A 10433-nucleotide genomic window follows, 5' to 3' on the forward strand; every position below is an offset into this window, starting at 1 on the left:
GGGCGGGGGGGTCTAAGAGGGTGATGAGGTGGCCTGCTGGCATGCCAGGGATGAGGTAGTCCGGGAGCTCGATGCCCGGGAAAGAGGGCTTGAGGTAGCAACGGACGTCGAGGAGGGTGGCGAGGGCCAAGCCAGCGCCCGCCGAGTCGCCCGCCACCACCACGTTTTCGGCGCCGTAGAGCTACTCACAAGGGCGGCGCGTGTGACGAGACGCCGTTCACAGCGCTCGGCCAAGCTCAGCTGCTGTGAAGAGCGAGACGCCTCGACGAGCTTCACGTAGGTGCGGACCCAACGGTTGAGCGCCTGCGGGGATGATCCATGGTCGGGCATCAATTACTGTGCGCATGGTCCAACGCCGCGGCGAGGGTGGGGGGTGTCGAGTGCGGCGAGGGCTGTGCCTCGGCAAAGAAGAAGCCGCCCTGCTTGCTGCAGAAGCGAGGCTCGGAGGCGAGCGGGTACTCGCCGATGAGGACGGTCTGGCCGGTCTGCTCCGACAGGAACAGCCCGAAAAAGTAGAGGAAGTCGGCCGACTGGCCGGCGAACCAGGCGGAGCCGTGCGCCCAGAAGATCACCTTGGAACCCGGCGCTCCCGGCGCGACGTTGGTGTTCGGCGCGAACTCGTTGCCGTCCTTGTCCTTGAAGCGCGTGTTTGGCGGCGTCGGCAGCTTGCCGCAGACGGTCTCGCCGTTGCAGTTCGTGAAGGACTTTGGGAACGCCCAGTAGCCTCCGCAGTCCCGGGCGTCGTTCATCTGCTGGTCCGACTCCCCGACCGCCATGTTCGCCGGCATGTACGTGGTATTGGGCGCGAAGCCGGTGCGGCCGCCGAAGAGGCCGCAGCAGCCCTGCTGGTACGTGACGCAGCAGCGAAACAGGCATGGGATCGAGGTTGCAACGTCTGCGAGCGCCTGTGGGGGAGGGGGAGCACGCGGTAGTAGTTAGCAGTAGGCAACCTTAGTTCCAAGATCGGACCCCTGTCCACGCCCAAGCGACTGGCAACAGAGGATGGTGAGCCAAGGGTGACAGCTCGGAGCGGTGTGGCTGCCGCCCGGCCGGCGCACCTCCGCAGTCGAAGCGAGGCCGTTCGGATCGTACTCTTTGGCGCAGCTGCACGGGAAGCCTCCGCCGTACGGGGGCTGCCACTGAGCGACATTGTCGTACTTGTCTCCAAAGGGGAGCGGGAAGAGCTGGCAACAGCAGCTAAAGAGCTGCATGGAGCAGGGCGACGACTCCGAGTACTGAGGCGGCCACCTGTCTGGTGGAAGGTGCGGCCAGGGATATGGGACCGGCTTTGGCCGGAAGAACTTGGCGCAGCACCCTGCCGCCGAATCCTCCGAGCCAGCGGACGCACCCCGCTGGAGCCAGTATGTGAAGCTCTGTTGGCGTGCCATCGGGCTCACATTGCAGCAGATGCAAGCCACGTCGCAGACACCCTGATCGCCGTTCTCCCCGAGGCCAGTGCAGGGGAGGCAGGGCGTGCAGCATCCGAGCGGGCAGAACTCCGGATGCCACATGAACCTCCACCCGACGTCGCTGCAGGCCTGAACGCCGCAGCACATATTGAAGGCGAGAGAGCAGGCGAGGTTGCGCGTCGGGCAGCACATGGGGCACGGGTAGCAAAAGGCGTAGCAGAGGTCGCGTGGGTACGAGATGAGATCGTTCAACCAGCCGGCGTCCTTGCCGTTGGCGAGGAATTTCTCGTCGTCTAGTTCGTCGAGGTGGAGGTCGCCGAACTTTTTGATCGGCTCCGGGTTCGGGTCGTAGCCATTGCGTTGCATCACCGCCTGCTGCGGCGCCGCTCCGCGGTGCTCCTCCCTCTTCTGCCGCAAATAGGCCGCGGTCGGCCGTGGGAGGGCAGGCGCCTCCATTGAGGAGTGAGAGGACCAAGAGGAGGACCAACAGGCACGCCGTGTCATCCTACAACGATGAAGAGGATTTTGGGAAAGTGTGGGTGGGGGGATTGGATCTTCTTCACCTCCTGTCTAGCGTCCACCCATAACGCGCTGGTGTCCCCGCGGGGCCGCGGCCCGCGCACGCTCCAGCTAGACCGTTTCCAGCTAGAAGTCATACATCACAGAGCACATCATCACGGGTGTGCCGAGACTGCGACACGCCACCAGCGGCGAGGATTCCGGCCCTTCTGGAGCCCCACGGGCCGGCGCCGCGCGGGACGACGAACCGAGACGCTCTGCGCGGCACGTTCTTACTCGTCTACCTCCAATTTGCGATCATCCACTAGTCCCAGGAGGAAGGCGCCGGCGGGCCTCCCTCTCGCGGCGAGCCTCCCTCGCCGCCACACGCCGCCAGCGCCTCCCGCGCGATCCGCTCCAGGCTCGGCGGCGCCGTGAGCGCGTGGTCGTCGTCGAGGAGGACGAGCCTGGCCAGAGGGCTGGCGTGTACAAAGGCCTCGCTCAGCGAGGGCGGCACCACCTCGTCGCGACGGCCGTGCAGCACAACGGCCTCCGTGCTCACCGCGGGCGTGCCCGCCTCGGCCCGGGTCTGCTCCACAAAGGACCAGGGCACCTGCCGGCGGGCGTGGAGAGGCGTGGGGGGAGAGAGGGGGAGGGCGCGCATGCGGCTGGAGAGCGGCGGCTGGAGAGCGGTAGGCGTAGGAGGGCGGAGGTCCAAGGTCGGATGCATTCGTGGCGGAGGAGCGTGGTGAGCTGGTGAGCCGCGCACTCCCTCCCTCGGCACCTGGCAAGGCTCGCCGGTGGACGGCATTGCAAAGGTCCGAGCGCCGTCGCGCCGCCACGCCTCGAGCGCGGCGGTCCCAACGATGCACTCCCACCTCCTCCCCAGTTCGAAGCCTGGGTTCAGCAGCAGCAGCCGCCGCACCCTCCCGGGATGAAGCTCCGCATAGCGCGCCGCCGCCCAGCCGCCGAAGCTCGAGCCGACCAGCGTGAGCGGAACGCCGCCTGCCCGCTGCCAGTGCGCCTGCAGCGCGTCGAGGGCCGACTGCGGCGTGAGGGCCGCCGGACCCGCCCCGCCGTTCAGGGTGAGCAGCTCGAGATCGATGCCGTGCCGCGCCAAGCGCTCGCGGAGGAAGCGGCCCTTTGACGACTGCGCCGAGGAGAGGAAGCCGTGCGCGTAGGCGACGCTGCTGATGGGTCGTGCGATGATGATGGATGGCGACGGCTACAGTTTTCCGGCTGTAGCTACGAGTAGCGTTGGCACGGCATTCCTTGGCCGGCAAATTTTTTTTTCTGCCGCTCACCTGAAGAATATCGCGCACCGAACGGCACCTTCCCGACGTTCTCGTCTCTCCAGGCATGACCACCGCTGCGATTCTCCTATTCGCCGCGCCCTGTGCGGCGCTCGTCACTCCGGGCACGGTCGGTACTGCGATCCGCCCGCCTCCGAACCGCGAGGAGATGCTCGCGCAGGCTGCGGCCGCTGTGGGCCGCGCCCGTGCCGATGGCGTCAACCGCCACACGCTGCGCCTCTTCCTGCCGCGCGGCGATGGGCTGAGTCCGCCCGACGAATCGTGGGAGGGCGGCATTATGCAGCTCTTCGCGGCCTGCTCACCACTCACCCGCGACCTGCTGCGCCGCCTCTCCACGGAGGTGGCCGGCGTGCCTCCGTCGCTCAACGAGCAGCGGCTGGACGTGTCGGGCGTCGACGGCGAGAGCGTCTGGTTCGCGCAGTCCTCGCAGCCGGAGGACGACTGCGTTGGCCTCGTCCAGCCGACGCCGGACCGGCTCGCCACGATCCGCAAGCTTTGCAGCGAGTGCGGTGCGCGGCCGCTGCTCATGGTCAACCCGCAGTGGCGCGAGGGCGACGACCCCTTTGACGCGCTCTCTCGCAAGGGCGGTCTGCTCGGCGCGCTGGGCAACGCGCTCGGCGGCAAGGCGGCGCTGCAAAAGGAGCGTCCCGGGCTCGGAGTGCGGTGGAAAGCCCAGCTATCTGCTCCCATCCAACGCACGGTTTCTTTCTGTGTAGGAGCTGTCCGCGCTCGGCTTTGTGGACGTGTACACGCTGAGTGAGTACGTCTGCCGCGGCTCGCGCATCTGCCTGCAGCTCAGCTACCCGCTCGGCTGGACGGCACTTCCTAGACACTTCCTAGACACTTCCTAGACTGCCTGCAGCTCAGCTACCCGCTCAGCTGGACGGCGCGCCGCTTAGACGACCCGAGCTCGCCCGAGCTCGCCCGAGCTCGCCCGAGATCACCCGAGATTGGCCGAGATTGGCGGCACGGCCCTCGACGGTGGGCTCCGTGAACGGCGCCTGAGCTTGGCGGTGGAGTAGGCGTGCTACTTTGCGCCGGAGAGCGAGAGGTGGGAGCCGCTCCTGGAGGGGAAGGAGAGCCGCCCAACCTACCAGGCAGATGCCGCCGAGATGCCGGCGAGATGCCGGCGAGATCGCGGCGAGATCGCGGCGAGATGCCGGCGAGATGCCGGCGAGAGCGCGGCGAGAGCGCGGCGAGAGCGCGGCGAGGGCGCGGCGAGGGCGCGGCGAGAGCGGGCGGAGGAGGGCTGAGATTGCGATCGTGCCGATCTCTCTCGCCCGATTTCCCCACAGGCCATCGAGGAGGCGCTGCAGGAGAGCGAGGTGCCGTTCCGTTTCACGACCTACGACCTCGACAACATCGTCTGAGTCGGGTCTCTCTGGTCTCTGGTCTCTCTGGTCTCTGGTGCCTGGTGCCCACGGGCGCGCGGCAGACACGGCGTTCGGTGGCCGCGGCGGCGCGCCTCGGCGGGTGTCGCGTCGGTGTGGCTTCGCGGTCCCTGCATGGGTCAGTCCGTCTGCAGGACGGTCAGTCCGGATGAGGGTCGTCCGGCGGTGTTCGGTTATTCTGTTCTCTCTCTGAGGTCTGACGGTGGGGGCGCACCGTTTCGGTCGAGCGTGTGCCAACGTGGCTCGGGGCTCGGGCGCCCCCTCTATTCTCGGTGTGTCTGCAGGGGTCTCGGCTCTCTCGCTTGGGTCGGTTTGGAAAGCGACCCACCCCACAGGCGCCAGGGCGCAGGCGCAGGGGCAAATATACATGATACAAAAAGGTTGCCATGAATGAGCGGTGGCACGTGCCAGCGAGACCGAAGCGCCTGCGCGCCGTAGTACAATGGTACGGTTGAGTTGTGCCGGTTGACGGTTGTCCGCCCCGGTCCTGTACTGTAGTACAAGTGAGCCGTACACGACTCGCGTGTGTCGCGAGTACTGACGGCGTCCGGGCCGCTCTGGGTGGCGGGAGGCCACGGCGTGCAGCACTCGCCGCGGCGGCGGCTCTACTTTTTCTTTTTGGCCTGCAGAGGGCGGGAGGGACGGACCGGGCTTAGCAAGGGAGGCGCGGCAGAGAGGTCGGCGGCGGCGAGGCTGGTGGCTACAGCAGCGGCGGCGGCGGATGCGTGCGGGCCACCGCTGTCATCAGCGGCAAGCTACGCAGCGCCAGGTAAGGACAGCGGCGGTGGCGATTGCGGCGGCGGCGGCGGAGGCGGCGGCGGCGGCGGTGGAGGCGGAGGCGGCGGCAGCGTGAGAGACGGGTGCCGGCGGGAGTGCGGTGTCATGCGCTTGCGCGGTACCGGCGGCAAATCTCGGCTAATCTCGCGCCTGCGCGGCGGCCGACTGCTCTCGCATGGAGAGAAACAGGACGGGGAGCACGATGCAGAGGCCCATGAGCAGCGCGGGCCCAAACATGCAGAGCCCGATGAGCTGCTCGCCGACGTACGCGCGGCACGGCGCGATCCACTGCTCCTCGATGGACTCGAGCATCCACACCTCACGACGACAGGAGGCGAGCGCGCTTAGTGATCCGTGCGGCCGCCGAAGCACACAGCTGGTCGCTGTGGCCTGTGCGGTGCGAGCACACCTCAAACTCACTCGCCGATGTGTCTGAGGGCTTGACGTCGCGCATGCCGCGGATCGGCGGCAGCTCGTCACACCGACAGACCGTCAGCAGCGCGAGGGCAGCGGCCCTCGAGGCGGACGAGGCGGACGAGGCGGACGAGGGAGGGTAGTGCATATGCACACACATAGGTACGGAGCCCTCGCTGGCGTCCGCGATCCTCGCGACCTCGACCGGCGGCGCAGGTCCTGTCTGCTATAGATCGCTATAGCCGCAGCCACTCCCAGCTGCTCGGTGTGAACTCCCGAGCAAGAGGGACTCGAGATCCCTCGAGGGGTCACGCGGAGTCGGCTGGGGCTATACCAGACAGGTCTCTTGTCGCCGTCGTCGCTGAGGTCGAGGGCATACCCTGACCTTCTACGCCTGGTGGAGAGGGGCGATTTGCCAGAGGACGACGTGACGGCGACCACTCCTCTGGTGGCCGGCCGCGAGGCAACGGCTTCGTTACATACACATTACATACATATATACACACACATGAATAAACCTGGCGAGTAGTGGTGTGCCCCCCCCTTGCCCCACCACTTGTGTGTGTGGAGAAATTTACCTTACCTTACCTTACCCTGGTGTGGTGTCCACGATGCGTACGAAGACGAGAACTTTGTGAGGGGTCCAACACGACAACGGACAGCCTCCGTAGCTCCGCTGCACTGTGCACACACTGCACTGGACCGGTATTGCGGTATACTCTTGCACACGCCTGGGTCGCCTCTCAGAGCCTTCTCACTCAAACACGCGTCCGGCGAACTTTCCGACACGACACAACGCTCAACGGTCGTAGACACCGTCTCACTTAGCTTGGCCCAGCTTGCGCCGGAGCTGCTCATTCTTCACCTCCATCGCGCGCGCGTCGCTCTCCCGCGCCTTGACCATATCCCGCAGCATCCGGATCTCCGCCTCCATGTCTTTGACCTGCCGTGCCACGGGGCAGAAGATGGGGTGAGCTAACTAGTCGAAGAGAGTGTCCTTGTCCCGACAAAGCCATTCGCGCGTGTGCGTGTATGCGCGCTCGCCACGGCCATTGCTGGCTCCCAGTGCTCTCTTCACCTGGGCCTTCTTCTGCTCGAGCTCGACGCGGAGGGCCTATCCAGAGCGACGGCTCTCAAGGGAGGTGCTCACATATGCGTCCTGCCACTCGAGCTCCACGCAAGGCGCCGCTGAGCGCGGCTTCCCTCGCCGGGCCGCAAGCGCGGCGCCCTTGGGCGCGGGGTGCAAAGCTGGACCGGCCTCCTCCTCCTCCTCCTCCTCCTCCTCCTCCTTGACCTCCCCCTTTCCGCCCAGCTTGCCGCTCCCTTCCACCCCCGCCTCGCCTGTTGGATTTGGGCTCGGTGCTTCATCCGCCACCGCCACAAAGCCCGACTGGTCGTCGCCATGGACGGGGAGGCCGCGAAGCTGCGCCCAGAGCTCGGCGTTGCGCTTCTTGTACGTGCGAGTGCTCGTCTCAAGCGCCTCGATCCACCTTCGGATCGGCAGCGGGAAATGCGTCTCTAGCGGTGCCGGTCGTGGTGGTCGCGACAGGGGCAGGAGAGGGCATCACCTCTGCCGCTCGTCGAGGCTCGCCCTCAATCTGGAGATTGCCGCGCGGTGCCGGTCGAGCTCCGCACGGCAGGCATCGAGCTCGCTCCGCAGCGCCTCGGCACCGCGGCTCGCGGCCTCGACCTCCTGCTTCGCGGCAGCGAACTCCGCCTCGAGTGCCTCGAGCGATGCCGCTCCGGCCCGATGCGCCTGCGCTGGCAAGCCACTGCCGTGAAGGCTCCCGGGCGCTCCAGCATCACATAGCAGCACCAATGAGATAAGCGGGACAGTGCGCACCTGCTCGAGCGCAGTGAGAGCGCGAGCCTTGGCGCGGCACTCCTCCTCCAAATCAGCGACCTGCGCGTCGAGTGCCTCCTTTGCTTTGCCCTCTGCGCGACACTCCGCTTCCAGCCTCACCATTGATCGCCGAAGGGCTGCGGCGCGCGCCTGGTCCGCCCACCCGTCGAGTGGGTCAGCTCGTGAGAGCCTCTCGCGCATGAGGGCTTTGGGGCATGGATCGAGTCGGGCGAACGGTGATAGGCGCCTGGTCCTTGTCGCGTAGCTCGCGCAGCTCTTGCGCCGCCCTTTCCGCCGCCGCTGCCGCCTCCCGCGCCTCCCTGAGCCGAGCGAGGAGCCGCAGGAACCGCGCCAGCGCATGGGCCAGCACCTCCTTCATCGCCGCCTCTGCGGCCCTCGCCGAGGTGTGTCGCGCCTCGAGCTCCGCCGCTGCCCGCTGTTCCTTGTCCAGTGCCGCCTGTAGCGTTGACGTAACGGCGGTGAGGGCAAAGGGGCAGCGGCGGTAGGCGCGCTAGCGTATAACCATCACCTTGGCCGCCGCGACTTCGCCCCTGTGAGATAGGTCAGGCAAGGAGTGAACAAGCTAGTGCGGGCAAAGGAATTTGTGGTGCGGAGCGGTGCCGGTGCCGATTGCAAGACCCAGTGTGTGTGCGGGCAGCGGGGAGAGCGCTGCCTTAGGGACGAGAGCGCCGCCTGGCTCTCTCGGAGCGCGAGGTCCGACCGCTCCAAGTTCTCTGCCGCCGTGGCGAGCTCAATGCGCGCGCTGCCAGCCTCCTCTGCCGCCTGCTTGAGGGCTGACGCGTCGGCGGCTCCGGCCGCCGCCGCCTTTAGCCTTTGCGCCTACCGAGCAGCCCGGACGATCTGGGCGGTGCAGGATTCCTATGCTGGAGACCAGCGTGGCGGCGGCAGTGCATGCCTCGCGCAGCGCCGCCTCCCGCTCCTCCGATGCTCGGCGCAGCAGCGCCGCCGTCTATGCAAGGCGAGGGGAATGGGAGGAAGTTAACAGGGTCTGGCGAATGCTAAAAGGTGAGGTCGAGGCCGGGATCGCTGAGCGGGCCGGCGGGAGTCCACACCACCATGCGCCTGCTCGAGCTTCTCCGACTTTGCCTTGAGCTCGTTGTCGAGCTGATCGACTCGGCCTGTCACCGCCGCCTCCCTCCTCTCTAGCTCCTTTTCGCGCTGCTGCAAACGCTGCTTCTCCTTGAGCAGCATGCGGTCCGACATGACGAACTCGCAACTCCGGTTCGTCCCGTGCTTCTCGCGCGCGCCGGCAAAGAGTTCGTTTCGCCTCGTGGAACGAAGCAAAAAAAAAGGCTTGTCGCGGCGGGGACCCTGTGTTTCTCCCTTTGGTGTGTCCGTTTTATTTATTTATTATGGACTCGCACAGCAACGCAGCGAAGCACAGCCACCGCACGGCGCAGCTCTCGTCCTCTGGCTGCGCCGGCAGCTCGTAGCCGCGCTCTTGCGCCCACAAGCGGATGCGCTCCAGCGCAGCGAGGCGTGAAAGAGCAACAAAAACAAAATCTCACTCACTCGCCGCTTTCCTCCCGCTGTGATTCTGTGTGAGCTCTGTGTCTTGATTTGCCAACAATATACCTACAAACTCTGAAAGAGCAGCGAGTCTCAACACGGCCGCGACGCGAGCGATGTCGGCGGGGTCGCAGCGAGAGAGGGCGCGTACGAGGAGTTCGAGGAGGCGGGTCGGCGGCGGCGTATCTGGCGAGGGAGCGGCGGTGGAGGCGGCGGAGGCCGGCGGCGTGTTTCTTTTTTTCAGAGCGCCGGCCCCCTGACCAACAAGCTCGCCAACAAGCCGTGAGCCAAGGCGCTTCCGCTCTCTCCGCACACCACCCTCCCTGCCCCCCCTCCCCTGCCCTAAACCGAGCCGCCGCTCCTCCGCCCGCGCCGCCTCTCCACGCCCGCTCCAGCGCCAGCGTCTCCGTCCGGCGCAAGGCCACGTCCGCCGTTTCCATTCCAGACGTCTTCTCGATGTGCCCTCTCGCGCGCCGTGCCGTGCCCGTTCTCTCCCCAGATCCCCGCGCCGTCCGCCGCCCCAGCGCCGCCCGCACCGTCCCCCGCCCCCGCCGTTCCCTCCACCCCCAGCCGCCCGATGACGCCCGCCGCGCGCGCGCGCCGACCTTTTCCGTGCCTCGAGCAGATACGCCATGGCGGACCAATCGCTCCTGCCTCGACGGATCGTCAAGGAGACGCAGCGCCTGCTCTCTGAGCCAGGCGCGCCTCCCACCCGCCCACGGCAATTTGCTCATACAACGCCGGACGCTCCCGCGCTGTCACACCACCAGTCTCCTCACCCTCTCCCTCACCCCTCGCCCTCTCTCCCTCACCCCCACCCTCGCCCTCACCCTCACCCTCACCAACACCCCCATCCCCAGCCCTACCCCTACCCTCTCCCTCTCCCGCACCCCCCCCTCACCCTTGCCGATTCCGCCGCAGCGCCCGGCATCAGCGCGACACCATACTCGGACAACTTGCGCTACTTTTCAGTCATCATCCAGGGGCCGGCCGGGTCGCCGTACGAGGGAGGCATCTTCAGGTGGGGCCACGCAGTCCTCGCCTCACCCCCCCTTCCCCACTCCCCCTCCTCCCCCTCCTCCTATTACTCACACTTTCATCCTCACACTCCGCCTCCCTCTCTCCCCGTCCCTCTTTCCCCCTCCCTCTCTCCCCCTCCCTCTCCCCGCTCCTCACACTCCCCCTCCCTCCCCCTCCTCACACTCTCCGGCCTCTCTCCCCCTCCTCACACTCCCCCTCCCTCTCTCTCCCCTCCCCC

General features: G+C 67.0%; 4 protein-coding genes across 4 annotated transcripts; 1 reads left to right on the forward strand and 3 right to left on the reverse strand.

The window, feature by feature from the left end:
• Window positions 1-2232: 2232 nt before the first annotated feature.
• Window positions 2233-3176, reverse strand: EMIHUDRAFT_223586 (hypothetical protein; the record flags this gene model as incomplete). Its single annotated transcript, XM_005791748.1, has 3 exons — window positions 2233-2520; window positions 2692-3097; window positions 3172-3176. 3 exons carry the CDS (start codon window positions 3174-3176, stop codon window positions 2233-2235), a joined length of 699 nt encoding a protein of 232 aa, XP_005791805.1.
• A 77-nt stretch (window positions 3177-3253) lies between these two features.
• Window positions 3254-4173, forward strand: EMIHUDRAFT_361328 (hypothetical protein). Its single transcript, XM_005791749.1, has 2 exons — window positions 3254-3860; window positions 3937-4173. Exons 1-2 carry the CDS (start codon window positions 3267-3269, stop codon window positions 4069-4071), a joined length of 729 nt encoding a protein of 242 aa, XP_005791806.1. The 5' UTR covers window positions 3254-3266; the 3' UTR covers window positions 4072-4173.
• EMIHUDRAFT_361329 (hypothetical protein) lies at window positions 4145-4799 on the reverse strand. The gene is made up of 2 exons (XM_005791750.1): window positions 4514-4799; window positions 4145-4315 (listed from the first exon to the last, which is right to left on the reverse strand). The coding sequence occupies exon 1, from the start codon at window positions 4725-4727 to the stop codon at window positions 4566-4568; it is 162 nt and encodes a 53-aa protein (XP_005791807.1). The 5' UTR covers window positions 4728-4799; the 3' UTR covers window positions 4145-4315; window positions 4514-4565.
• Window positions 4800-6622: 1823 nt separating this feature from the next.
• Window positions 6623-8869, reverse strand: EMIHUDRAFT_223589 (hypothetical protein; the record flags this gene model as incomplete). The annotated part of the gene is made up of 11 exons (XM_005791751.1): window positions 6623-6745; window positions 6881-6916; window positions 6953-7030; window positions 7097-7292; window positions 7371-7558; window positions 7646-7795; window positions 7881-8102; window positions 8175-8196; window positions 8328-8485; window positions 8538-8615; window positions 8717-8869. The coding sequence occupies 11 exons, from the start codon at window positions 8867-8869 to the stop codon at window positions 6623-6625; spliced, it is 1404 nt and encodes a 467-aa protein (XP_005791808.1).
• Window positions 8870-10433: the final 1564 nt, after the last annotated feature.

Source organism: Emiliania huxleyi (assembly GCF_000372725.1).
Source record: "Emiliania huxleyi CCMP1516 unplaced genomic scaffold EMIHUscaffold_110, whole genome shotgun sequence".
Taxonomy (NCBI): Eukaryota; Haptophyta; order Isochrysidales; family Noelaerhabdaceae; genus Emiliania; species Emiliania huxleyi.

What these genes read in the sequence shown, in the direction of transcription:
- EMIHUDRAFT_361328 (XM_005791749.1), top strand. Translation starts at nt 3,267, where the DNA reads ATGACCACCGCTGCGATTCTCCTATTCGCCGCGCCCTGTGCGGCGCTC. An exon ending in GCAAGGCGGCGCTGCAAAAG is followed by an intron (nt 3,861 to 3,936) that starts GAGCGTCCCGGG and finishes CTTTCTGTGTAG; the next exon opens with GAGCTGTCCGCGCTCGGCTT.
- EMIHUDRAFT_361329 (XM_005791750.1), bottom strand. Translation starts at nt 4,727, where the DNA reads ATGCAGGGACCGCGAAGCCACACCGACGCGACACCCGCCGAGGCGCGC.